The sequence below is a fragment of the Pseudorca crassidens genome, chromosome 18, assembly GCF_039906515.1.
Source record: "Pseudorca crassidens isolate mPseCra1 chromosome 18, mPseCra1.hap1, whole genome shotgun sequence".
In the NCBI taxonomy this organism is placed as follows: Eukaryota; Metazoa; Chordata; class Mammalia; order Artiodactyla; family Delphinidae; genus Pseudorca; species Pseudorca crassidens.
Genome location: NC_090313.1, coordinates 12,765,990 through 12,793,380, shown reverse-complemented (window position 1 = coordinate 12,793,380; position 27,391 = coordinate 12,765,990). Strand labels below are relative to the sequence as shown.

The 27,391-nt window shown below is 52.5% G+C and overlaps 1 protein-coding gene across 4 annotated transcripts in view; it reads right to left on the bottom strand.

Annotated features, from left to right (window-relative positions):
- Positions 1–27,391, bottom strand: part of STK24 (serine/threonine kinase 24) — a 108,611-nt gene that overhangs the window by 3,120 nt on the left and 78,100 nt on the right. For 3 of the 4 annotated variants that reach the window (XM_067713494.1, XM_067713495.1, XM_067713497.1), the window contains 8 exons: positions 22,359–22,415; positions 16,098–16,206; positions 15,644–15,801; positions 8,373–8,558; positions 6,064–6,209; positions 4,181–4,310; positions 3,141–3,209; positions 527–663 (listed from right to left, as the gene is read on the bottom strand). In XM_067713494.1, coding sequence (XP_067569595.1) covers positions 527–663; positions 3,141–3,209; positions 4,181–4,310; positions 6,064–6,209; positions 8,373–8,558; positions 15,644–15,801; positions 16,098–16,206; positions 22,359–22,415 — 992 coding nt within the window. The remainder of the gene's footprint in view (positions 1–526; positions 664–3,140; positions 3,210–4,180; positions 4,311–6,063; positions 6,210–8,372; positions 8,559–15,643; positions 15,802–16,097; positions 16,207–22,358; positions 22,416–27,391) is intronic. The other variant, XM_067713496.1, reaches the window with a different exon arrangement.

Here is a 27,391-nt window from a genome sequence, read left to right as displayed (position 1 = left end):
GAGGGACCGGGCAGGGGGACAGATCCGCAGCCCCACTTCCTCCTCACCCTGGAGCCCATTCCACCAGGGCCGCCGGCGGGGACAGGGCGTCCCCTGCAGGCTGCCGCGGACGGAGCGCCCAGCCACTACAACAAGGTTTCCGGCGCTGAGGCAGAGGCGAGGACCCACACAGCCCTCACGTAGACCGCATCTGTGTCCGGTCTCACGGAACTCACCGAGCCCCCATCTCTGGTGTTTCTGGACACCTGGCTTTGAAGCATAAAACCAAACGGAGAGTCCGGGCTCAGGACTGCACTCCTCTGGCTGGTCACGAGGCTGCATCAGGAGAGCAGACCGGCACCCTGAAGTCATCCCGTGCTTAGGCAGCAAGAGCCACCACCACGAAGCTCTGTGGTCCCTCCCCGAAGTGTCCAGGTTCACCTGGTTCGTTCGCACAGACTCCTCTAACTCAGGAGAACAGCCTTCTCTCCCTCGATTCTGCTTCCAGCCCCCGGCCCGGAAGGTACCAGGCACGGGTGGCACTCACCTCTGCAGCCGCTGCACGAGCTGGGCCACCATGGTGTCCGAGATGCCGGGGCAGGCCTCCTCCGCCAGGTAGATGGCCCCGCGCAGCTCCTCGATGGACCTCAGGTTGCCTCCACACACCTGGCTCTTCTCCTTCAACTGAAAACACCGAAGTGAGGAACGGCGTGACTCACCCGAGCACGGGAAGCCACGTGCGTCTGTTTAAGGAGTGACACGACCCGACTGCCCCGGCCACAGGGTCAGCTCGGATCCCTCCCCTTCAGGAGGCTAAGAGCACCAGGCACAGGCCGGGCCTGAGCCCAACCCCAGTCTCTACCCTTCCCGGGAAGGAAACACACCAGCTTCTATGCACCTTTTCAGAATGTGATCGTGGCATCTGCTCCCTCTGCTTTCTTTTTCCATTTCCACCCTAGTCTTCCACCAGCAAAGCCATTTCCCGCCCACTTGGCTCTGGTGTGCGCCCCGAAGCTGTGGTGCGGGCCACGCACGCACAGCTCCCGCGGTAACCAGGCTGGTGTTGAGGCCTCCGGACAGACTGCCATTGTGGGCAGGGTGCTGCCGAAATACTCCATTTCATGTAAACAGGCAACAGCCCTAAGCCCCGGGAGGCTGATGTCCTCTCGGCACCTCTGCGCCCGCGGGAAACCACACCAGTCTGCAGGCAGCTCCCACAGTTTAAGGTCAACTCCCGTCTTTCCGGGATGCGCCCCGATACGCCAGGAGGAGGCGGAGCTGCTCGGCGCGCGACCCAGAGCCTCCAGCAGCTTCTCGGGCTGCTGGGACCACACGCCGCCACCCCGGCTTCAGGTTCACTCTACGTCCATGGCTTCTCCCCTCCCAGCTACAGGGACAGACAGAGGGACAGGACGGGCCTGGCGCTGAGGCCGGAGTGTCTGTGCCTGTTCCACTGTGTCAGTGACCGCAACGGTCAGCCTGGAGGTGGTGCTTCTGTCCATCTGGGATCCCTGGCCCCTTAACGACTAAACACAACCGGACTTACAAGCCCCGAGTGGGCAGCCCGCCACCCGACCTCCCTCCCACTCCCCCACCCCACCCACCACCCCAACCGCTGCTGCCCGCGGCTGCCAGACGCGCCCCGTCACCACCACTGGAGGGAGCCCCTGGCCCATACTGAGGGACGTCCGGGACCGTGCTCATTTGTAACATGGGGAGACGCTCCTTAAGTAGCGAGATTGCAGAGTATTATGCAAATAATGCACACTGGACGCTCTGACCGTGAGGCTACCAAACATTAATAACAAAAACACACAGGAAAAGACGCCTGGGAGGTTACCTTTAGGGCAGCTGAACAAAATCAAAACATTATACATTTAGGATTAGTTCACTAATTCTGGATAATGCCTTCAGAATGGATTTTTTTCATGTACCCAATAAGAAACAGACAGCTTCAGACAAATGAGAAAATCTATGCCCTTTTCCCCCGTTGCCCAACTATCCTAGTAAAATGCAGTCAGGGTTGCGGGAAAGCAGCGGAGTATCTGGAAAACCTGACGGGCCAACTGCCCGAAGAACCTACCAAAGAGCAAACAGGGTCCAACAGGCATCCCAGGCCAAGGCCGCAGGCAGAAAGCGACACAGAGGGGCCTCCGCCTGCCCTGTTGCTGTTCACTTTTCCACCTGAACCCAGAGTGTTCAGTGGTTTCAACCTGTCCCTTGGGCACACTGGTGAGACAGATCTGGGTCGGGGAAGGCCTGGGAGACTGAGGCCAGCCAGGAGCTCCGCCAAGGGGGAGGCACCGTGCGACTGGCGTTCAGGCCAAGCGGGGTACAGAGATGCGCCCATGGGTGGTACTTCCTTCCCACCCTGGGCCACCCACCTCAAGTCCAAGGTCCCCTGCTACAGCCTCCCTGGAGAGCTCTGGATCACCACCCAAACAGAAGGCACTAGGTGACTCACTGAACTACCTTAAAGGCAGCCTGAGCTAAGAAGGGGCACAAGAAAGTGACGGGAAGGGGTTATTTCCAACTTATCCTCCAATCAGCTACTAGCCAGGTGAACCACGTTCACCCTCATAAAACCCACCCTTGAAACACCTCCCAATGTTGTACGTATACACATACCTACAGGGGGCAGGGTCCCCTGAAAGGGCACAGGGAGGGGCCCATGTTTGCAGTGGCCGCTCGCCAGCAATCAGGGGCCCTGCTGGGTGAAGCCACTACTCTGGGGGCTCCACAGGAAACACGAGGACCCCAGGGAATCTGATGTCTCCTTAAAGTAAAAATCTGTTTTTCACATTGCCATACGTAAGTCTGTCGAGGCAAAGATGTTAGGCTGCACCCAACTAGATTTTGTAGAAAACAGCACAACTGAAGTTAAAAATTGTCCCAGTAACATACGGACTGGGGCTGGGTTGCTGACATCCCACATGTACGCTCCTGGCAGTGACACAGCGACAGTTCCCAGGAGGGGCTGGAAGACGGCCCCCGGGAAAGCAAGAGGCGTTCCTGGAAGGCAGGGGCCCGTCCATCCCAGCTGGCCTCCCAGAGCCAGCCAGTCTAACCCCCCAAATTTCACGGGCAACCCTGCCACAGACGGGGCAACTGCTCCCCCTTCTTCCCCTCGCACCTCCCCAAAAGTCAACTGGGCATCTTACCTCTGCAAACAGTGGAGAAATAATTGTAGATAAACACTGAGAGAAAGGCCTCTTTGGGATGTCTTTCATCTTGGGGGGCGGGGGGGGGAAAGAGTAATGAGAAATATTTAATACTCACATTTGCAATAATTCAGTGAACTTCAGATACACGTCTGCTGTAGCATCTGCAAAGGACTGTCCTACTGTGTTTTCACTGGACTACGGAGGGCTACAGATACCATGCCCGGTGGAGAGGCAGCAGAGCGCCAGGAAGCGGCACCCTGCGTGGACTCCGGCGATGCTGAATTGCACCGCTGAGCCACGTATGGCGAGGACCTGACTGATGAGGCCTGGGAATGGCATGCACGTCAGAGCTGGCTGCTGGAAGTGGCTGTCCTATGACGGTGCTGCCTTCTGTTTCTTCTGCAGCCTCTATCTGAGCACATAGTGACTCCTGTCTGCTTCTCAAAGCAGGATCTGTGGGGTCACCAGGGGATAGCCACTGGTCTGCACTTGCTGAAGAGAAACTACACCACTGTGCTTCAAAACGACCCTAAAACTACAGCTCTTCATTAACTTAAACAGGCACAAAACCAATTCATCAAAATTAAGTACATAGGTACCAAAAGCAATAGATTTATTTTTAAGATTCCTTAAACAAAACTCAATTCCCAAATTACAGGACCTTGATGAGTAACACCAATACGCAACACAGGCCTAGTCTCATCGAGAGAGCTGGAAAGTCGTTTCAAACACTAAACCCACCTCCCCGCTGCCCCGGGATGTGCAAGTGTCAGGAAATGCTGCTCTGGCGGCAGGGCTGCAGAGGGCAGCAATCAGCACCGCAGAGCGGACCAGAGTCCAGACGCGCGGGGCGGCCTCGCTGGGGAGTCAGACAGAACATCGTCTCCTGATCTGTCGATTCCCTGACAGCCAAATTCCACAACAGGCTGCACTGAGGGCCCACAAAGACCACGAAAACAGCAGACTTCACACAAAAGCGACTCAAAAATGCTGCTGACTGATGCCAAGGGTTAGTCACTCTGCACGAGCAAACGTACCTTATTTCTTTCTAAATCCGACGGCTGCAGAGCTCCATTCTCAAGACTCTTTGGATCCTTCTCCCGGATCGTGAAGATCCAGTCCCCTGAGTCGCTGCCTCCGGATGCTTGGCCGTCTGTGTCCGTTTCCCTTAACACAGAAATGCAGGTGACCCCGTGAGTGAGGGCCAGCTCCACGGGGAGACCCCCCCATGCTCCATGCCTGCCTCCGGTCCTGTCCACTCCCCTCCAGGCCCTCCTGGGCTGCAGAAGCCGACCCTGCCTCCGACCTCACAAAGGAGACCCCGTGGGAACGCGGTTCCCATAGAGCTGCCGCACCCACACCGTCTCTCCCGTGTCTCTTCTCCTGGAGAACAGTCTCCACGGGCTCCGTCCCACCACACCTGAGCGCGCAGTCCTTCTGCTTGCTCAGCGCCGCTCCCTGCCTTCAGCCACAGGGCTTGGAGGCGTCACCTACACTCCACACTCCCACCTCCGTCTCTTACCTTCCACTCACTCCAAAATCTACCCGGCCGAGGCCCCCTGTCCCCTGCCCGCCTCTGGACCAGGAGCCGCTGTTCCCTCCTTATCATGCTGCCTGCAGGCTCAGCAGCAAATGCTACCACCGCTCACCCTCCTCCAGAGGCCCTGGATTCCTGGGGCCACACTGCGCCCAGATCTCCTCTGACCCAGCTTGCCCACAGGTTCTTCCTTCACGCTGGTGTCTCCCAGCATTAGGTCCTCGGCCTCTGGCCCTTCTCCACAGGTGGGTTCTCAGGGCTCCAGTGACCGTTCAGAATGGTGGCTCTAAACCCATACTGTCTGCCTAGATATCCCGCCTCAACACCACATCTCGACGCTGCTCTAAACTGGACACATCCTACTGGACGTCTGAACGTGTCCCACATCAAACCCAGCTTCCTGTGCCCTGGCCTCCCCAGACCAGCCTCTTCTCCAGTGCTGTCTTCTCAGTGGACCCGTGACACTGCTGAAGCCAGACCGTCCCCACCTGCGGTACCCAGACCCACGGTAAACGTCTGGACTCTCCCCGCCCGTCTCTTCAGCCCCATGCCCACCACCCTCACGGCTCAACATCAAGACCTCAGCGACGTCCTAGTCTGTGGTTCTCCCCCCTGACTCTGCAATGGAACCACATGGGAACCTTGAAAAATATTCTGGGTCTCATGCCACTGGCCTGGCACGTGGACCTGGGCCGTGGGTCAGCTCGAACTTCTGGCCGAGGTATGAAGGGGCGCAGGCGAGGATCTGACTTGCAGCACCTCCACTCCTGACCCCCCCTTCACGGCTTCCCTCTTCCTTCACGCCAGAGCAGTCGGTCCCGCTCTCCCCACCTCTACAGACCCAAGCGGCTCCCAGACCTAATTCATCTCTTTAGCTAATGGATTTCCTAGATGCTTAGCTTGACACCAGTTTATAGTAACTTCCTGGCACAGAGCTTTTACGACGCCAGGCACACCAGAACACAACACAGGATCACTAATACCCTCATGTATACCTTTCTAGAAATATATGTAAAGCCATTTCACCTGATCAGTAGCATTTTAAAAGCAGGAGGTATAACGAAGGAAGAAGAAACCAGGTCTAGTTCTTTACGCACAGCTCTGTCACAGATTTTACTCAGAGAAACTCCACTGGCAACGAAAAGAGACTCAAAGACTCCCAAATATAGTCCCATACTAACACAAGAAGCACCATCAGCCTGGATTTTTTTTTTTTTAAAAAAGAAAAAAGAAAAGAAAAAGGAAACCCAAAACCCACCCCAACCAAGAGATGAGAATGAACAGGCCCACATCCAGTACGGCATGGGGCTCAGACACGGCCTGGGGCTGGGGACACACCCCCGGTCACGGACGTCCCGCAGGACTCAGGCCGCGTGGACTTACGTGTCCGAGTCTTCGGAGCTGGAGTCTTCGTGGCTCTGTTCGGCCTTCCACCTCTTGTACCTGTCGATGAGCTCAGTCAGGTAGGATGTTTTCTTTGCATTGCGGATTATGAACTTGTGCTTCAGTAACTCCTTAGCGGTGGGTCTCTGGAAAACAAACCAAACGAAGCAGAGAGAAAAGGCATGAGGTCAAGTTCTCTACATTCTACTTGACTCCACCCCAAAGGACAGACTTCTGCCTCAAAACGCCCAGCAACCAAGCTGACACGTAAAGACAGAGTCCTGCTTCAAAGCTGTTTCCTTTAAGACCGAGTCAAAGAAGGTCATTTGGCTCCTGTGGGGGGGATCCCGTTCACAGTGTGGACAAGGTATCCAGTACCTAATGGGGTCCTTAACATTCTGGAGGTAACCATCTGATGAAAGCAGGAACCCCCTCCCCAGAAAAATGCATTTACAAAGAAAATGTTGCAGAGCATTTCACAGATCATCATTCAATCATCGTTGCTAACGCTGGCAAGAGAGAAAACATGTTCTGTATCACCTGGCTAACTTTCTATCTCACTGCTTGGCTCTATCCTCCCAAACAATAAGGTAAATGCTAATTTAAATCCAACTGGAAGAAAGCCAGGAGATACCCGTTCCTTGGACGCTGAAAGGGTACCCACGTTCTCTTAGTCATCAGCCTTCCCAATTCAGAAATGCTGGTCTCCCAGGTCTGCCTTTTCCCTTGTGATCGGGGTGAGGACTTCATCCAGGCTCTGGGCTCAGCACGGCCAGTGAACTCGGCCACTCGCTTTGCCCTTGAGAGTGGCAAACCCAACTATAGGGAGTATGCTTCCCAAGAAAACCACACAGCCCAGACGGGAGCGGCCGGCGGGAACACACAAATCACGCGAGTCAGACCGTGTCCCCACTTGCTCTGAATTACTAAAGCTTCCTAAACAAGAGCCAGGCTCGCTTCTCAAACGCAAGCCTGCGCAAAACCTGGGTTTTTCAGGCATTTCTCAGTCCCTGTCCACGTGTCTAATTCCGAGCATCGCATCCTCTCCTCAGGGCGTCTGGGCTAGAGGTCGGGGTGGAGATGTGTGCACTGGGCCAGCAAGCCAACACCACAAACACGCTTGTCATGGGAAGATGTGCAGGCACGTGGGTGTGTGTTCTCGGGGCTCGGAACAGACTCCTGATAACAGCGTCCCGAGCCCCACGGACACAAAGAACAGCAGCCCGCCCGGCACGATGAGTGGTGTACTCTGCATCCCCTGGAGGTTCTTAGAAAACGCTGCATTCCTCATTGAATTCCATTACCAAAACTGGTATCACATTAGAAAAGCATGGTGCTCTTGTAAAACTAACCACATATTTTTAGATAAGGGTCCGTAAGAAGGTGGGGGGCGGGTGTGGGGTGGGGGGGTTGGTTCAGAAGTTTCAGCCTGACCTTCGGCTAACCCTGCTGGAAAACTCAGAAACAAAACAAGGACGTGTGGTGCTCCATGCAACCCCAGATACATAGACAACATTTTTTTTTTTTTTGCCGTACGCAGGCCTCTCACTGTTGTGGCCTCTCCCGTTGCGGAGCACAGGCTCCGGACGCGCAGGCTCAGCGGCCATGGCTCACGGGCCCAGCCACTCCGCGGCATGTGGGATCTTCCCGGACCGGGGCACGAACCCGTGTCCCCTGCATCGGCAGGCGGACTCTCAACCACTGCACCACCAGGGAAGCCCAGACAACTTTTTTTAAAAAGCCCTAATTCAGAGAGAAAACTAGGCTAAAGCCATGCTGCCATCACTGCCACATGGCTCTCCCAGAGTCAACTCAACAGCAAAGACAGTAAGAAGGAAAAGGGGAAAGCAAGGTGGGCGTACATTTCTATCTCATTCCTCTTTTCCTTCCTGACACATGCCCAGAAGAAACTGAAAACATTTACTTTAAATACCTATTAGCCACTGTTTTTCAGGCCAGACTTTGCAGTTACTAAAACGGCTAAATAGCCTGACCCTCCACTATAAATATTAAAAATGTATGATTCCACATATAATATTAAGGAGAACAGTCTTCAAGTTCAATGAGGTATGAGATACTAGAAAATCTGAAAGAAAATAAGTAGATTTTTCATCCTTAAAAGATAAAATAACAATAAAAAACGAATTTGCAATTCAAAGCAATTAATCACACCCATTTAGAAAAAGAAAAATAAATGAAATCACGAAGACAGCTGATAATAGTGATTAAAGAAAAATGCCAAGTAAGATGTATCCTGACCAATCAGGCCCCAGAGGAGGAGACGCCCGTTCTGATCTCAAAATACTCACAAAGCTCGGCTCCTTATTCAAACAGGCCTCCACAAACTCCTTGAGGGGTTTGCTGTAGTTTCCTTCCAGCGTCGGGGGGTTGTTCTTTGGAATGAGGAATAAAACCTTCATGGGATGCAGCTCGGAATGCGGAGGCTCCCCCTTGGCAAGCTCGATCGCCGTTATGCCCAGGGACCAGATGTCTGCCTGCAACAGCAAAGCATTCAAAGAGACGTACTTCAGAGGAAAAGCATCTCAACGTGCTTCTAAGGTTTTGAAAAGGATACTCATTCTTGACTCAAAATAAGAAACGATATGCCTTTGGTATCATTTCAAAATAGGCAACACCCAGGCGAAAAGCTAACGCACAGAACATCTTCTGCCTCGACATGGAAGACGGCTCTTAATGATTTCTCCTCTTGCCTTTGCTGCTGGAGGTGGGAGACATCCCACGCTCATTTAGGTCCCCGAGTCAAGGGAACAGGGAACCCGAGGTGAGCGGGGAGGGCGTGTCCGGGGGCCAAAGCGTGTTTGCGAACCACCCTGTCCAGCGATGCTCAGAAGCCGGGCCTCGGACGGGGTTCAAGGCCAGCTCTCCAGCTGGTCCTGCGACCTGAGACAGAACACCCCACCTGTGGCGCCCAGCTCCCTCCTCTGTAAACTGGGACGAACGCTAAGGGTGGTCGTGCAAGATGCGTCACGTGGCACCCAGGACTTAGCGAGGATGCCCACACACCCACAGAGGTAGAGGACATCAACCTGAGGCATCCCCACATGCCCATCACAGGGTTTAAGAGTGAACAATCCGCCACACAGGCTGTTTTATCGCCGTTACAGCTTAAAGTAAATCACAGGTGTCATGACTTTTTTCAGTTTGCCAACGAGTACTTCAGTTTGCCAACGTAGGGGCTTTTAGCAACACCTAAAATTAACAATAATTACCCAATATCATGTACTAATTAAATTTTCTCAACTGTTCAAAACAAGTCTTCTCACGGTCTGGTCTATCTGAATCAGGATCCAAGCAAGGCCCATGTGTTGCTCTGACTGGTAGGTCAGCTAAGGCTCTTCTAATCTAGAACTGTCCACTCCCAGTCTCCCCAGTGCCACTGGCCTAAGGGAGAAAGAGGCCCCAAATTCCAGATTCCTCTGGCTCCTTCCTGCTGCCATGCATGCATTCTTCCGGTTCCTCACTTCCGGTTGAGTGACAGGTCAGTTACATCTAGAGCCTCCGTCATGTTCACTGTCGGCAAGAATGAGGCGCCGAGCAGGGCAGCTGCTGTCCAGCTGCCCAACCCTCCTGCCTGGCCCAGGCTGTGGCCACACCTGCTCAGTGCACATGAATGGGTTCCCTGACCGTGTGCTGGGAATGAGAAGCGCTCTGGTTCGCAGGCTTTCTCACAAGCCGAAACCAAGCCACAGCAAAGAAGACAGAAGCCGAAAGTGAAGCGGGACCCCACAGGCAGGCAAAGAACGGGGCGAGGGGCACAGCCTCCTGCACTCGGCCTACACGACCTCCCTGCTCCTGTCACAGCACCGCAAAGCCATCCTACTTCCAGGCAATTACGTCAGAACCTAACACATCCCTCACTCCCAACTCCACGGCAGGGAAACGGAAAGGCTGGAACGCTGAGCAGGTTGCCCCAGGACCCAGACGTTCCCAACCTTTAACAACCTAGAGAGGGCTCACCTGCCACGTTCCCACAATCCTAGGACGTACGAGAAGTCCTAGCAACAATCCCCCCTGGGCAGCGGTTGGTGGGGATGATGCCCAGCACACCTTCTACTTCCTTCTGTTCCAGTGAAGGCGGGAATCACAGACGGCAAGCCTTGTAAACTCTTTGCACTGTTTGTACTAAAGGGATGAATCTGGAAGATCCAGTATCGGGAGTAATGTTCCTACCTTCCTTCCCTCTGCTTTATTTTACACGTGCTCTACTTTAAAAATCAGCAGAGGTGTGATGTGTTCCAGGGTCCGACCCCCAGGAGGAGGAAGCTGGGTGCAGTGAGCATCTGTAACCGTGGCGGCCGCAGGAGGACAGGAGGAAGGGCACAGGTACAAGGAGAAAGGGCGAGTTGCAAGAACAGAGGCAAAAATGACGAGTACACGACTCCTATACGGTCGCGATTCCTTTCTCAAGTCTGTGCAACTCCGCAGCTGCCTGCCTCTCTTGGATTTCATTCAACGGCTACTGTTTGCTAAGCCTGCCACTCGACAACAACCTGGCTTACGGCCATGTAGATAGAGATGATCCCTGAGGGATGCACCTCCAGACCCCCCAGCGTCCCGTAATCACTTCAATACACTCTGTTTCTGGAAAGCCCAGCCGATGATGGTGTCCGCTAGCAGCCTATCACGGGAAACGAGCCTGTGCTCATTTCCTTCAGAGACCTGAGGGCTTGCTATCAGGCTCCGGGCCGGACAACTGACAGGCAGCAAGAATTCAAGGACCTGCACCTGCTTCCTGTCTGACAATACAGACCAACTGAAGTCGACCGATGTATAACAGCCTTCCCAGCCCCACCCATAACGCGCCTCCCAGGTCTTCAGAGAAGAGGCACAGGCACTGCTCTCACCTTCTTCCCCTGGGAGGGTCACCAGTAGAGCCACATCAAGACAAGACGTGTGCCACTCCCCCAGGCAGCCAGGCCAGGAGCCCGAGCCTCGGCCCGGCCCGCCCCCCTGAACTTCTCTTTGGATCCTCCTAAATCAGCCAGGTGCCAGGCGTGCCGCTCTCGACCTCCCGGTGCCCTGGGTCCCCTTCCTGCCCCTGGCTTAGTGCAGGGCTGTCCTCCGTCCCTGGGACTTCTGTGGGGGGCTCCCGAGAGGCCTTCCTGCCTGCAGCCTCCCTCTGTAGACGTCTCACATCCTGCTGATGAATTTGGAAACCTCGACTGGCACTGGAATAAACGGCAAGCGATTCGGCATCATGTAGCAAAACCCATAAAAATATCCACCCTCGTTGAAAGCAATTCATTCCGCTTCTAGGAATCTACCCTAAATAAATTTTATATTTAGAAAACGGTAAAGGCTGCCCAAAATATTCAACAGCAGCATTACTTATGCTAAAGCTCAGAATGACTGCGTGGCTACGGCACATTAACTTCCTGAAGTATCAAGTACTCAACAACGATGCTGACACACAGACTCAATTGTACTTACGATATGCTATCACTTCATCTACAAGATATGGCATCAGATTTAGAACATGTGTCTGGATTTTAAAATAAAAGTTATGTGGGAAAGGTCAGTCATTTTCCAAAGCAATTGAGGTGTAAGAAGAGAACTGTTTTACCACCATGTGGGAAAGATAGGAAATTTAGCTACTAAGAGAAAACAAACAGAGGTTTTCACTATGAGCCTCAGTCCAAAGTTACAAAGGCAGGTGCCCTGAACTGCAGATATTTCTCTGTGAACAGATTTTTTTTCTCCGTATGTGGTTAGTTCTGGATAGAATTCCCCTAAAAGGGACAACACAGAATTATCTGCTACCGATGAGCAACAGGGGTGAGGGGATGCGAGTGGGGTGCTACCAGGATACAACAACTCTCCAAATCCTTGCAGTACCAAGTTAAGTAAAAGTACGCTGCCTACATCTCTGCAGTCAAAATACAATGTAAGTGGCATAAATAATTTATGTATACCAGATATTGTACAAAGAACTGCAAGAGGGGGACGTCCCTGGCAGCCCAGTGGTCGGGACTCTGCGCTTCCACTGCAGGGGGCATGGGTTCAGTCCCTGGTTGGGGAACTAAGATCCTGCAAGCTGCGCAGCGTGGCCCAAAACAAAGAAAAAAGAACCACAAGAGGAAGAGGGAAAAAAACATGGAGAACCCCAAGTAACAGTTACAACTAGTCAAAAACATACCTCATGGATTTAATAGAAACTATTTGCTTAATTAGAGGCAATATTTAGGAACACATTAGTAAGTGGCATCTAGAGGTATAAAACCATTTATGAGCAACTCCATAGCAATACACGGCCCAACCATCACTTCATGCTAGGATAAAACCTGTCATGAGTCCCCAAGCTGGATGCTTTTCCCACTCACATCCTTCCCCCACCTCCAGGGCGCATTAGCCAGGAGGTGGGTAATTCCTGGTCCTGAAGACGGACCAGGGGAGTCCATGGGCTGGCATCGGGAAAGGAGGGCCAGTCACGTGCCAGTGGGCAGGCTAGCCTTTCAGATTCCAACTGACGGCCAATCCCACTGTGTTTCCACTCATCTTTTTTTTTTCCATCAACACACCACTGTTTCCATCTTTCACCATGGTTAGACTGCAAACAGTTATTTCAGACATGACTGGACACCAAAATAACTTAGCTTGTGCTTGGGTACTAGGCCTACAGATGCTTTTCTTTTCATCTCATTTTTTCCGGTACTTTCCAGATTAAAGACTATGTGCTCCTTTTGAGACCAAAAAAAGGGAAAGTTATTTACAGGAGAATACTGACACTGGCCCCTCAGCCTCTACGGGAGTCGTTTAGTTAACAGGAAGTCTACCACGTTCTTCTCCTCAACCTACAATTCCAGCGCCAATGGCTCTCCTCTCCCCCAGTGGGCTTGGTCTGAAGTCCTTCCCTCGTCTCGGAAGGGCTGAAAAGCCTGCGTCTGTGAAGCCCTCCCCAGATCACTCCGACCTCCTCTCAGCACCCCTGCACCCCGTTCCCTGTCAGAGCGCCCGACATGCAGTGTCGCACTCACTCACTGAAGACGTAAATCTTCAGCACAGTGCTGGGCTCAGCTACGGCAAGGACAGAAGGGATGAGTACAGAGAAGGGGACAAGGCTCTCACCCAAGTCTCCAATCCATCCACTAACACACCATCCTAATATCCTTACAAAGGAAGGGGAAAAAGATGGAGGTTCTTCGCCGAAGACCCCGGCTCCATCGTTGATCCCACAGGCTTCCCGGGGGGCAGAGCAGAGCTCACTCCTGTGGCCCCATCTCCACAGTCTGGGGACTCCTTACACTAAGCCACCCCAAGTCCCCTTAAAAATAATATGCCTCTTAAGGCATATGGGCCAACACGACTTAGACATGCTGTGCTCAGCTCAAGAGCTGAGGTCGGCATCTTCAGCCCTGGCAAACGACAAGGGGCCAAATGCACGGGTCCCAGATACGACTGTGTCAAGCAGGGCTCTAGACGCACACACGAGACTTAAGGCCAGCACCCCCTTCAGTTCAGGGACGCGAGGATGCTGGTGAGGCAGGTACAGTCCATCCTCACCCCAACCCCACCTGCCTTTGAGAATCAGCACGTGTGCCCCAACATGGAACTGCCGAGAGCACCCTGCTTCCCCAGGGCCCCCGGGGCTGCAAGCTCTCGAGCTGTCACGCGGAGACTAGTGGGGACACTGGCCAGACAGACACGCAAGGACAGACGGGGGGACTGGAAAGAGGCCGAGTGTGTGTACCGGCAGAGCAGACGTGCCCGTCAAAGAGCGTAACCGCCCCGCCAGACGAGCCTCAGACGGGGGCAATCACTGGAAACAGGTCTTTCGTCAGGCACTGCTCCAGACAAGAGCGGCCAGCCCAGGGGCACATGCCCCCACCCTCAGGCCCCAGCCTCTGGCAGCCTTTCCTGACAGACCTCAGGACTCAGGTCCTGAGCCTTATCTGCACTTCCCACACCTCCTGCGTCAACAAACCTGGGAAGAGAATTTCACAGACATCTTCACAATGAGTTCCAGCTAAGAGCTGTTGGGTCTGATCCAAGCAAACGGAAGGACTGGCTTTTGCCATAAGCCAGAGGAAAGGGTAAGGGAGGTAAGGGTTTGCACGAAACGTGACGCGCTTTCTTAAGCTCCCCAGCCAAGCGTGCATTCCCTGTAAGTCTGCGACAGTGTCTTTTCATCTGCCTAAAAAACACCGCAGCATCTACTGATCACACAGGAGCATTCTGATCTCGACAGCTCCAGGGAAAAGGTGACAAAGGTTCACGATGCCGTGGGATCGCTACGGTGCCGAGGCCACCTTCAGCAAACACCCAGAGAGGCCCTGCCCAGGAAGAAAGGCGGGGGAGGAAGGTCTCAGGCAGCCCGGACAATTCTTGAAGAAGCGTCAGGTGAGCCGTGGTGAGCAACACTGAAAAGGCAAGATCTGAATCCTGAGTCACGGGGGCCACGGTTGACCAGCTCACTGACCAGAAAGGAAAAGAAGAGAAGAATCAGCGGGGTGTAATCAGATGAGTTAAGAGACTTGGATTCTGGCCCCAGCCCTGCCAAAATCTAGACCTGAGAACTTTGATAAATGGGCCTCAGCTTAAAAAAAAGAGAAGGAACTGAACACCTAAGTTCCTGTTGAGTCTTCCAACGATACGACCCCAGGAAAAGGGACAACAGCAAAAGCTGCTGCTGACATCAGAAGTAGCTATGGCGGTAAACCCACCCCAGGGCCAAGGCGCCCACAGGCAACAGACACACCAGAGACTAGACAGCTCTGCTACCTTGAGGGCTGAAAACCTAATCGTCACTTACTGGCCATTGGCTACCAAGGCCACGAGGACGCCTATGGGAGTCACGGCCACCATTACAACTCAACAGTGAGAGGGCCGGGTCCACCTCTGCCGCGATGGACACGCACCCCAGCAACTTCCAGCACCAACGCAACAGCTCATCACACCAAGCTTAGGTCCCCAGGAAAAGCCACCCTTACGCTCCGTGTGCAATGCTTCACAAGGTAGGGATCTGCCAGGTACTGAGAAGAGTTCCACTTAAAGAGAAGAAATGGTGTTTGGCATGTCAGTGTATCTGAGTTAAATATTTGTTTGCCTAGAAATACCGGTTTAGAGAAGCCTATTCTCTGTGGCCCACGTGGAGATCTCACTGCATTCAGGCGACCGAGACAGAGCCGGTGTGGGACACGAGAGTGAAATGAGGTCTAGGAGGCGGGGGTTCTGGGCTTTTTGAGTCTATATTAAACAGTTTTAGAAAGCTGAAGGGCAACGGGGAAGAAAGAAGACAGGAAAAACTGGGAGAGTGCATCATATGACAGGTAAAAGAGGCTGGAAAAGGGAATCACGATTTTGCCTCTTGTTGCTAAGGAGCGTCTGAGGACACGATCCCAGCAGGGGGGCATCTAAAGGCGAGGACAGGAGGGTGTGCAGCAGCCCGGAGAGCACTCTTCTGCCCAGGTGCTGGCCTTCCAGTTCTGTGCACTCTCCGTTTCTCCTGTGGGATCCTTTCTGCCCTTGCCCCTTCAATAGGGTTCAGAGTTCTGTCCAAGGCCCTCTGCCCTCCCCCACTCCTCAGGCTCCTCTGGCCCGCCAGCCAAGGCGCCGCCCTCACCTTTGAGTCGTAGGCCGACTGCTTGATGACTTCAGGCGCCATCCAAAAAGGGGTGCCCACGAAGGTGTTTCTCTTTATCTGGGTGTCTGTCAGCTGGCCCGCCACTCCAAAGTCCGCCAGCTTCACCTCTCCGTGTTCAGAGAGCAGGACGTTGGCAGCTGTAAAACAGAACCAAAGACGTCTCCTGCCGTCATCTGCTGGAGAGTTCCGCCCGCTACCATCTGGGACCAGGCACACGCGTGCCCCAGCACCATCACGTGCCCGACAAGAACAGGGACCAGGGCTGTGCTTCTGGTGAGACCCCCTCGTGGCCCGGCCCACCTACCCAGGCACGTCGAAGGCATACCCACAGGACAACGTCCCTTGAGAAGAGAAGCACGGTTCAAACTCTACAGCTAACACTCCTTCCTCACCTTGGGTATTTCAAAGGAATATAAACAAGAGGTTTTCTCACCTTTAATATCTCTATGAATTTTCTTCTCCGAATGCAAATAATCAAGTCCTTTCAGTATTTCTCTTAATATAGTAGCAATCTGGGTTTCATCTAAAGGGCCAGGTTCTAACTAACAAGAAAAAACAAGATTAAAGTTACTTAAATGATTAGATGAAAAAGTGTGAGATGACAGAACAGCCAATGTTAAATGGACGAGAATAATCAAACCTGAAATCTTCTTCACTCCCAAACAGAATTAAAACCTAATTACAAGCCCCTTTTAAAAAACTCCACAGAGAACCGGGGAACGTGACTTTGCTGGATGAAGCAAAGCTGGCTAAGAATCGAAGCCGGGCCAGTGAGAAAGGCCGCGGTCAGCCTGCCACGCCTGCCGGCTGAGCTGGGACGGATGACAGTCCAGAAAGCAAAAGCCCAGCGCCTCGCAGTGCTTGCCAGGGAGGGGGCAGAGCAGCCTGGCTCTGTCCTAGCAGAGGTGACGGTTATCGCAACACAAGGGGTCAAGAAGAGAAGGCCCGGGGGCTGGCTGCTTTCTGAGGCCACCCCAGCACCGGAAGTTCTTACATCTGAATTGTAAAACTTGGGGGAAGAGAGCGGAAAAGAGCTCAATCCCTCATGACTGAATTTTTTTATGTGATATAATATATATACACACGTATGTTATGTAATAAAAACATTAGTTAGTATATTACCCCAAATGACATAATAATTGCCTGAGGATAAATATTTCAAGGAAACTCGAAGGAATTGACACTGACTCCTCACTGCTGTTAGTTATACAAAGATGTAAGGCAGACAAGTCAGGTACACACATCCCCACTAAAAGAAAGAAACTCAGACAAGTTCTAGAGCTCAGTTCAAACTGGACAGTAAGCCTACCATCACCTGTACAGCAGGGAACTCAACCACCACCGATCGCATAACTACCTCAGCAAAACCACCTAACACTCCACCCAAAGAACAAACAGTGGAAGCGTCAGAGAAAGGGGCAGAATTCTAACAATTTAACTTTTCATCTGAATGATGATGTTCGGTATTATGTTTTCAGACTTGACAGTGAATTCCACCATAACCCAAATTCACACACGTAAGTCAACGGGACGACACAATTCCACGATGCTCACCAAGTAGGTGTGAAAGAGACAGATTTGCTTTAAACCAAAGGGAATGGAAACCAAGACACGCCTTCTGAGGTAGCGTTGCGACGGACACGTCCATTTTCTCGGACAGACAAGTCCTGCTGTCTCAGGGCCTTCAGTGGGATGGTGGTGGTGGAACAGCTGATCGTTTCTGGGCCCAGGTCGGGGCACAGAGAACCCCCTTCTCACTTCATAACAGCGCGATTGCAGCTGCCCCGCTTTCTGGTCCATCCAGCGAGCTGGTCACAGGCCCAACCTGACCTATGAAAATCCACGAAGCCCGGGAGGAAGGGGGTGTTTCTAGAAGTCGGGGCCACCTCTCTGGGACTCTGGCCCGTCTGGCAGTGGCGCCCCCGTGCTCAAGCCACTTTCTCACACTCAGAACCCGGGTGGAAGGGAGGCTCCTTGCTTTTTGTTTCACGGTGTGCTACAGACGCAGAGAAGTCACACTGATAGGTAACTAGTCCCCCAGGAAGTCCTCCAAGTCCTAACTAGGATCCCGCCTGCGACGGCCACAGACCAGGGCAGCCCACTGCACACTCTGTTCCGCGGAACCTAATTCCTCCCCAAGTTGTCTGACCCAGAGTCTTGTTCTCAAGAAACACATCAAAACGACTGTTCCTAAGCACACGATCCGGAAACCCTGCCTTGTCTGCCGGCTCCACATCTACTTCTGAGTTCACAGAGTGGGGGAATTTTAATACTCAAAATGAGGAAAATGCACTTTTCTCACAGCCTGGGGAAAAAGAGGAAGGAGGCAGAGACGCTGGCGAATTTGCTCTTATGCCCCGGGTACAGACCACAGAAGGCTAACCCCACCGTTCAAAATGCTCTCCCAGAGCGGGGCTTCCATCCCCTCCTGCAGCAGCTTTTCACCCAGGCAGACAGCCAGGAACGTCTGGCTGGACTTGGACTTACCCACCTCCGCCCTCCTGTGATCAAGTGTCTGGAAAGAAACGGCGGAGCAGCCTGGAGTCATCACCAAGGAGAGAGAAGACTGAGGAACACGAACTGAAACATCTTCTGCTGGACCATTTGAGAGCTGGCTCTCCGACTGATATATATATATGGTTATGCCCTTTTAAATCTGGCCTGAACACCACCCACCAATGATTCATAGGCGGGGGCAGGAAGAGAGAGACTCTATTTACAGAGCAGGGAGATCCTTCAAGGTGTCAAAATCCACTGTAAAGGGTATTCAGTTGTTCCCTAGAGCACAGAGCTCCTGGCTGGTGGGTACTCACATGCTCCACCACTAACATTCCCAAGCAGTCTCTTCATTAAGAAGACTGTGGAATCTTCAAATAATCTCTATAAAAGAAAGACTCAGAGGAAAAAAAAGATGTAGACGGCTCCTCTTCTCTGGGTGACCTCTAATTCCCCCTCCCAAACCTGTTTTCCCCTCTTCCTCTGTAACAGACTCTCGGCCTGCACACGGCCACCCAACTAGAGACCGTATCTGCCGGCCTCTGCAGCAGCAAGTCTGGCCACATGACTGAGTTCTCGCCAAAGGAATACTTGCAGAAGTGCCCCTTCCCGGTCTTGGCTTTGAAACGCCGGCAGCCAGAGAAGACAAGGACTCAAGACCACGGGAAGCCACCCGCCCCTGCAGAGCCCGGAGACCACTGAGCCCACGTGTGGGAGAGGAAGTTCCATCTCGTGTGAGACACTGTTTGGAGGCCACCACAACAGCAGCTTGGCCTGAACATAAATGAACATGTCATCTCATTTTCTAAAATTCATGTGGCATATTCATTTTTAAGTTTGTCAAATATCTCTGCCTGACTGAGTGACCAATTTATGTAGCCTAGTTCCTTCTTAATTAAGATTCCACGGTTGCCCCTTAGATTCTCCTATAATACTGACTCATCTTGTAGTCAGTGAAAAATCTTTCGGTCTCAGGCCCTCTGTTGCTATCCTCATTCCCCTTCTCCCAATTCACCTCATGCTGCTTTATTTTCCTTGTAGCACTTTCCCACATGCGATATAATCAACTGTCTGCCTCTACTTGGAAGCTCAATTCCAGAATGAAAAGAAAGCCAAAAAAAAATTATCACACATGCTCACAAGGCAATCCTAGGTGAAGGAAGGCACCATCTTCCCGCCCTGGCTAAGGTGTTATTAAGACTCAATGCGAGGAATTAAACTAATGTCTCACAACCTAAGTTAAAAAGGCATGAAAACTAAAATGTAGAGTGAAAAAAGCCACCAAGTCTACAGTATTTCATTACAGCAGCCCCAGTGCACGAAGAGAAAGGATGAATCTAGGGTGAGGAGAGAGCCGGCGAGATCTTCGTACTCTGGGAAACGGCAGAGCCCTGCCCTTGAACAGGACACCGTCATCCTTCCCTCCACAGGCTTCATGTACAGGGGCTGCTCCAGAGACATACAAACATATCGGCACCGTGCCTCTTAACAGAGAGATATTAAACAAAAGCAAGGTGGGGGCTTCCCTGGTGGCGCAGTGGTTGAGAGTCTGCCTGCCGATGCAGGGGACGCAGGTTCGTGCCCCGGTCCGGGAAGATCCCACATGCCGCGGAGCGGCTGGGCCCGTGAGCCATGGCCGCTGAGCCTGCGCATCCGGAGCCTGTGCTCCGCAACAGGAGAGGCCACGACAGTGAGAGGCCTGTGTACCGCAAAACAAGAACAAAAGCAAGGTGGGATTTTTCTAAGAAATGCCCCAAATCCATATATTCAGCTACCTGGTAACAAATCTTCATATGCAACAATACTCTGGTTTTTAGAATCTTGTGTAAACATTTAATAGACACTCTCAAAATAATCTTAATAGTCTTCAACATTCACAAAACTCTTGTATCCTATTATTAAAGTGCATCTTCTTTGAGGACTGGGGTCAGGCCAACAGAAAAGGAATAAGAGATGAAGAAAGATACGACAAAGTCAGAGGGAGGGAAAGGAGAGCGCGGGGTCAGGGCTTTGCAGCTGGTTACAACAAGGTCCAATGTCCAGCTCTATCTGCTAGCTGGCACACCTAACTTCTGAGTATTTCTGTTTCTTCGAGTAAAATGAGACGATTTGGGCACATTCAAAAAGGGATGCCTGGTTCTTGTCACCAGAGCCCCTGATGTGGAAGATGGACGGCAGTTTGCCGGGACTCGCACCATATGGGATTTTAGTTAATAAGTGGAGAATTCGACACTTCCTTCCAACTGTAATGTCTAAAATTTCACAGACTTCAAAGCTCCAAAGAAAGTTACCACTAAATAAATTATTGTGGCATTAAGAATGAATAAACTAAAGCATTTAGAGACTAGAATTGCTGTTCTGAAAGACTCAATGTTGGAAAAGAGTCCCCACAAATCATTTTATACATGCCACAAATGAAATTCACTTAAGATAATAGTAAATCGAATTATACAAAATGAGGCAATTTTCTACATTTCTGTAGTATTTCCCAAAGGAGTAAAAAAAAAAAAAAAAAAAAAAAGAAAAGCTCTTTGTGTCATATGTATATTTACAGAAAAGCAGCAAAGGAAGTCATAAAATTTGTCCAGCTGCTTTGCTGCTTTCTCCATTTTAATACCACTGTTTATACCATATTAAATTTTTCCCCTGAATTTTCCTTTTGACCAATTGCTTTTACGGTTTATAACATTATGTGATTTTTTTTTTAAATTGGGTACATAAGCCTTTCAGAGATACATACAGTTCTAGAGGTTCTACCTTCCCCCCAAAATACTAATTGTTATTATTACTGTGAGAAAGTAAACTCCTTTTAACCAAAGGGTATTTCTTTTCTTAGTGAATAAAAATCTGTGTCAACTGTAACCACCAAAAAACGCTAGCTTCCTTCAGCTGTGAGACCAGTGAAAACTGCAGACCTACCACCCTGACAACCGTCTAGCAAGCAGAACCCACGCTCTAACACTAAAATGATAGATCAGGCCTGACTTGGAAATCACCACTCACCCAAAAGCCCAGCTTTTACAGGACGGGCAGGGAAAGAGCGCTGATCCGTTGATTTCACCGCATAACCACGTGGGGATGAAATGTCAGGGGCTAAACAACCGTGTGAGATTTTTTTAATTTGTTTTGCACATATTGTGTCTCAAGGACGACTTAAGTAATGCCCACGATTTACTGGTTATTTCTGAGCACCTCATCAGAGGCCAACATGTAACCATGTTTTACCACAAGAGGGGAGTTACAGACTGTGACTTTGAGGTCATCCTACACCGGAGCTGCCTCTACCATGTGTGTGGGCTGGACACCTAGGTCCAGACCAGGTAGGAGACACCGCCACTGGCAGGGGTCCAGCTCCACCACAGCCACACTGGGAGCGCAGCAAGGCCTCTCTGCGTGTGCATCCGGTAAACAGAAACATGCGTTCTTGCTTGGCCCAGCGGCAGCTCCCATTTGTGATACTGTGCCCGTCTCCTACCTCTGAAATGAAATTTTAATTTTTAAAAATTCTAGTTCTGATTAATCATAAATGAAGATGTTCCACGCATATTTTAGAAGCGAAGTTACCATCCGAAACATGAAACAATGATGGGGTACCAGCTCCACAAAAGTTAAAACCAGTTTTAGAAAATAAGAAACTGTTATTAAGTCAGACACAGCAGGCGACATCCTTCATGGCTGCTTGGAATGAATTCACTGGTTTCCCATGAAATAGCAAAGCTGTCTTCAAAAGCAGATCTATATGCAGACGTAAGCTGGGATGAAGTGAGAGAGTGGCATGGACATATACACACTACCAAATGTAAAACAGATAGCTAGTGGGAAGCAGCCGCATAGCACAGGGAGATCAGCTCGGCACTTTGTGACCGCCTGGAGGGGTGGGATAGGGACGGTGGGAGGGAGACGCAAGAGGGAGGAGATATGGGGATATATGTATAGATACAGCTGATTCACTTTGTTTTACAGCAGAAACTAACACACCACTGTAAAGCAATTAGACTCCAATAAAGATGTTAGAAAAAAAAAAGATCTATAATTTACAGTAACTTATCAGAAGCAGAAATCCCTACTATAAGGAATAGTTTGGTCCTTTTTTCATGCAACTTAAAAGGGAAACAGAAATGTAAACAGAATTATCTTTACAAGCAAGACTGACTGAGAAGACCTCTGATGCGTATTAAACATCCAGCGTGATACTTACTAGGTCCAGTGCGGAACCTCCACCAAGATATTCCATTATTATCCATAATTTAGTGTCCTACAGAAAAAAACAAAAAGAGAGGCAAATTATTTCTTTTAATAAAAGCAGAAAAGATTGTTTTAAATAATCTAAGGGTATTTTGCTCTGTCATTTTGGAACTAGAATATTTTATAAATACACAACAGCGAGAAAAGTGCATCCGAGTGAGAACTGGGTGGGAAGCCTGCACTGTGCCGTAGGGGCCCCGCACCAGACCCCCCCGGCAGTGCGCTCCACAGCTACCGCACCAGGGCTCCGAGGGGCGCGCCTGTTTTCACACCACCTCAGTGGCTGATCCTCTGGCACAGAAGGGTTTGGGAACCAGTCCCCAAGGCCAGTACCATGCACACCCATCCCGCCCTGAGCATCAGACAGGAGGCGACCGGAGCACAGCCCTGGGCCACCTCCCCCCCCACTCCCCCCACGCCTGCAGCTCTGAGATGCGCAGAGGGCAGGTGGCATGGCTGGTGCGGCCTGTCACCCACTGCCTTGCTCCGGAGCTGGGCGGCCACCCTGAAGGCCGCCGTCCCCCTGCTCCGGGATATCCAGGAGAGCAGAGAGGCCCGAGCCTTGCCCCAGTCCTCCAGCCCCCTCACCAGCCTCCGTGTCTTGCGTCTCTTCCGTCCGTCTCTCCTGAAGCCCCGCAGCGCCCATGGCTTCCAGGGTTCTTTTCAGACACAAATCCCGAAGTGCTACTCCCTTGAAAGCCAACAGGCTAGCAAACACCCACCCAGCCCTCCCGGGGGATGAGGGCACACCGGTGCGGGGTCAGGAGCACACTTCCTCTGAAGCCTCTGACTGGGCGCCTGGCCGAGTGAGTGCCCGCGCCACAGCAGGCAAGCTTGAAGGCTGGGGGGGCGCGGTGACCTGCCACGGCCTGCGGTGCCCGGTCCACAGCCTCGGAGCAGGTGTGCAAGCGCCAGGCTGCTTCCCTGCTAACGCGACACTCTCGGTTGCTTTCAAGCGCATCAAAAAGAAGAAAAGCAAACAAAACCCTTCCTAGGCTCTTTGGTACCTTCAGGATGGAGCTGAGCCCGAGCTCTTCAGAGCAAGCAGGGCCCTCGCCAGGCCCCATCCTCACTGCTCCCTGGCTCTAGCAATGCTGAAAGTTTTGCTCTTCTGGACTGAGGCGCAGTTTCCTCAATCAGGAAAACCCTCACCAGCTCCCCTCCCCCCCCTCCACTTTAGCACCTTTGGTCTGATCTTCACTTAGATTTGCTTGTCTGTGTTTCCCACCAACAGCAAGCTAAGTGGCTGGGGGCAGCGCCTGGCACGCTCAAGCCCAGGAAAGGCGGCCTGTGGCACCTGTAGCGGAGGAAGGGCAATGATGCTGACTGCGTGTTCACTTCAGGGAGGCACTCGTGCCTGCGCTACACTTGTAAAGGAAGTTTCTTTTAAAATTAAAAAAAAAAATTAATTAAATTTAAAAAAAATTTAAGAAGAATTAAAAAAAATTTTTTTTTAATTTTAAATAAATCCTGACATCCGGAGTCAAGTCTGTGATATTATAAAGAAACAGCCCCAAGTTTTACTGTATGTGGAACACCTTCTCAAGTCTTTAAACGCCCTTGACTCCTGATATGATGAAGACAATTCCAGTCTAGACTGGAAAAGGCACGGAAACCTTACCTGATGTGTTTGGGGTCTACCTGATAGACACAAACATTTACTCACTTAGTATTCATCCAGTCATGGGCACCAGCCTTGAGCAGGCTCCATCACCCCCTGCTCCTGCTTTCAAGAGAACTTCCTAGCAGAGAGAGCATTCTCCGGCCCTCCTTTATTTCACAGATACACCCAAGTCTTCCCCAGGCCAGTACTTCCTGAACACCTGCTCCTGGAAAAGGTCCATGCTACTCCCTCTAGACACCCCAAAAGCACCTTGTTGGAGAGAGAGAAAGCAACTACTGCGGGGAATGGCCAACACCATTTTTGACGGCACAGGAAAGCTAAATGGTTTTTCAATAAGGAACTTGGGAGTTTACGTTTCTACTCTCATTCTCTTTTCTACGGCACCGTCTGGCCCAGCTCCCATCCCTTTTACTTTGTGGGTGTTGAGGGTGAGTTCCCTACAACGAGATCAGCTCTGGCAGGCAGGCTCCCCCACCCCGCATCTGCACCTGTGGGGAGCTGGAGCAGAGGAACAGGACACCCTGGGAAACGGTCTGTGTTGACTCGGAGGTTCAGGGTCATCTCACAGCTTCCGGAAGCAGCGAGACAGGCGACCACACCTCATCCTCCGTTCCAAAGCTCCAGCTCCCCACTACCTACTCAGGGAGCAAAACAACCCTTTACACGGCTCGCTCTCCTTTCAGGGAGTCATGACAGGGGACAGAGTGACCTGTTCTCCCGTAACCCTCAGGGGCACTTCAGCAACAGCAGAACACCTGGCAAACCAGGTGCCCCCAGCTGAAAGGCTTTATAAAGCCCGGGCCTTCACTGCACCTTCCTGGAGAGGAAGATGCAGTAAAAAAGACCAGCCCCGCTTCTCTGTTCATCCAGCTCGTTCCTGGTACCAGACAGGCCAGGGCCTGAACGCTACCCAACACGAGGTCCGCCAGATCTGGGGGGCACTCAGGAAGACAGCACTAGGTCCTTCATTCAGGCCATTGCTTTTTAAAGACTTGGCCAGGTCCTAGGACCCAGGTGCTTTTCTCCCCAGTTCCACCAGTCTGGGAATGGAAACTGCGTCAAGAAAGGTTCCACTGGTCCCACCTCTCAGCTGAACCTGCCTTCCCACCCCACGGGGTGTGCCGCACGCCTCGGCCGCCAAGCCAGCAAGAGAGTGGGGGAAAGCCCTGGGGACGAGGGCTCAGCGGCCTCACCGGCTCTGTGCTCCCCGCAGCCGGTCCCCGTGGGGAGCTCGTCTCTAAGGCGGAGGCCAGACCTCCAACGACGGGCGAGTCACAGCTCCCAGGAGTGAGCCCCAAGCGAGGGGACAGCAGGACCTGCCGGGTCACAGAGGCGGAACCAGCTGCCTTTTAAGATGAACCGAAGGATGAGTTGGCACCGGGGCGGGGGTGGAGGGTGGGAACGAGGGGGTCAAGTGCGGCCAGCCAGCAGGTAGGGCAGGAGTGCAGCAGCAAGAACCTAACGTGGAGGGCGAGGGGAGGGCCCGAGAACCGTCCATCCTGTAGCCTGTTGCTAAACACTTCACAGTTCCTCCCAGAAGTCACCGGAGGGCACCAGGGCCGGCTCTCGCTCTCACTCAGCCCTCGAGGTGTGCAGGGAAGAGGCCAGGCGCAGCAAACGGCGCCTGCGCGGCGGGGAGAGGGGCTGGACTGGGGGCGGGGCAAGGCTGGAAGGCGGGGCACAGGCGGGGCAGGCGGCCTCGCTCAAATGGACACGGGCAATGCCCTCCACCGACAGGGAGTCCTGGGGGAAGCGGCAGAGGACGGGCTGACAAAGGTATCCACGGGTCCTTCACGCAGCGAGGGTCACTCTCCTTTCTCTTTAATGCAAAACCATCGCTGGTTTTAAAATAGCTGACAGCTTCTACCAAATTCCAGTATGAATTCTCAACTCTGTGGCTTGGCGGACCAACCCGTGCCAAGCACGGACCCACCCGCCTGCTCCTCTCACCTCCAGCTTCTCCCTGCGCCCAGCTCCAAGGCCCGCAGGCTTCTGCACAGCTGCTCCCACTGCCAGGTGTGCCGCCCGCCGGCCTCTGAGGACAGCATTCGGGGTGACCCTCTCCCTCCTCCGTGCTCCAGGCCCATGCTCTGTCCTCACTGTCCCTGCCTCAGGGAAGGCAGCCCGGCTCACCCTCCGCCCAAGACTAGCCCCACCAGCAGTGCCCTCGGTTCACCCGCCACCTCCCATTCCCACGGGTGACCCCCAGCCCAACCGGTGACCCCACTACGCCCCTGGTCACCTCCCCCAGCACTCTCCTCCACGGCTGCATTCCTCTGGACTCAAGCCTTCTCCTTCTCTAGGCTGACTCTCTCCCACGGTCCCAGCGAGTCCAAGGCTATTGGGTCTGCTTGGCTCCACCCTGTCCTGGCTAGAATTCCCCAACTCTAACCCTCAGCGGCCGGTTCCTCCTTCTGACCCAAAGGGAAGGGTACTAAGAACAAGCTCTGCCCGCCTCCCACGCCGACTGGGACAGAGATGCTGCGGACGTCATGAAAACCAGGGGCAGAGTGGAGGCCGGGTCTCAGGATGAGTGGAGTCCTGCGGTGCAGACAGGACCTGTGCCGCATCAGCTGGCCCCCGCGCAGCACCTCCGGTGCAGGACACTCATTCAACATAGGCAGAAGAGGCCTCTTAAATCTGCCACCAGTCACCATCCCAAGTAATAATTTCTACCACCCACCCCCAAAGAAGAAACATTCAGAAGGGAGTAAATGGACCGGCTCAGGAAAGTAAAGATGGGCTCTGAGGGCTGCAGGCCAAGCGCTCTCCGCGGCTCCGGCACGGTTTCTCCTCTTCGGCACCACCGGCACTTGGGGCTGGATAACCTCTGTTGCGGGGCTGCCCTGTGCATTGTAGGGTGCTGGGCAGCATCCCTGGCCTCCACCCGCTAGAGGCCAGTAGCACATCCCCAGTCCTCAGGGCCAGACACCACCCATGGCCTCTGGGGACCAAAGTCGCCCCTGCTGAAAACCACTGAACTGCCCAGTCAATGTCCCTAAGCCTGAAGTGCTACTGCTCAGAAGTGCTGACCGGTTAATTCCCTCCTCCCCTTGGCAAAACCAGTTGTTATACCCTGCAGCCTCCAGCTAGGAGACCATCACTAACTCACTGTGTGACACCTAAGCTTGGAGTGCCTCAGCCAGAAAAAAATGGCAATAATCTGTATCCCTAACCTCACGGTTCACCTGACAAGAAAATGAGATAATGAACGTGAAAGCACTTTGCGAAGCTCGGGGTACTAATCACAGGCAGAGTGCTATTAGCCCCCTCAACAGCCTCACCCGTACGTGCCTCGAAATAACCCGGTGAAACCGAAAAAGTCCAATTAACAAGACTAAACGGCATTTCTCTGCATGGGA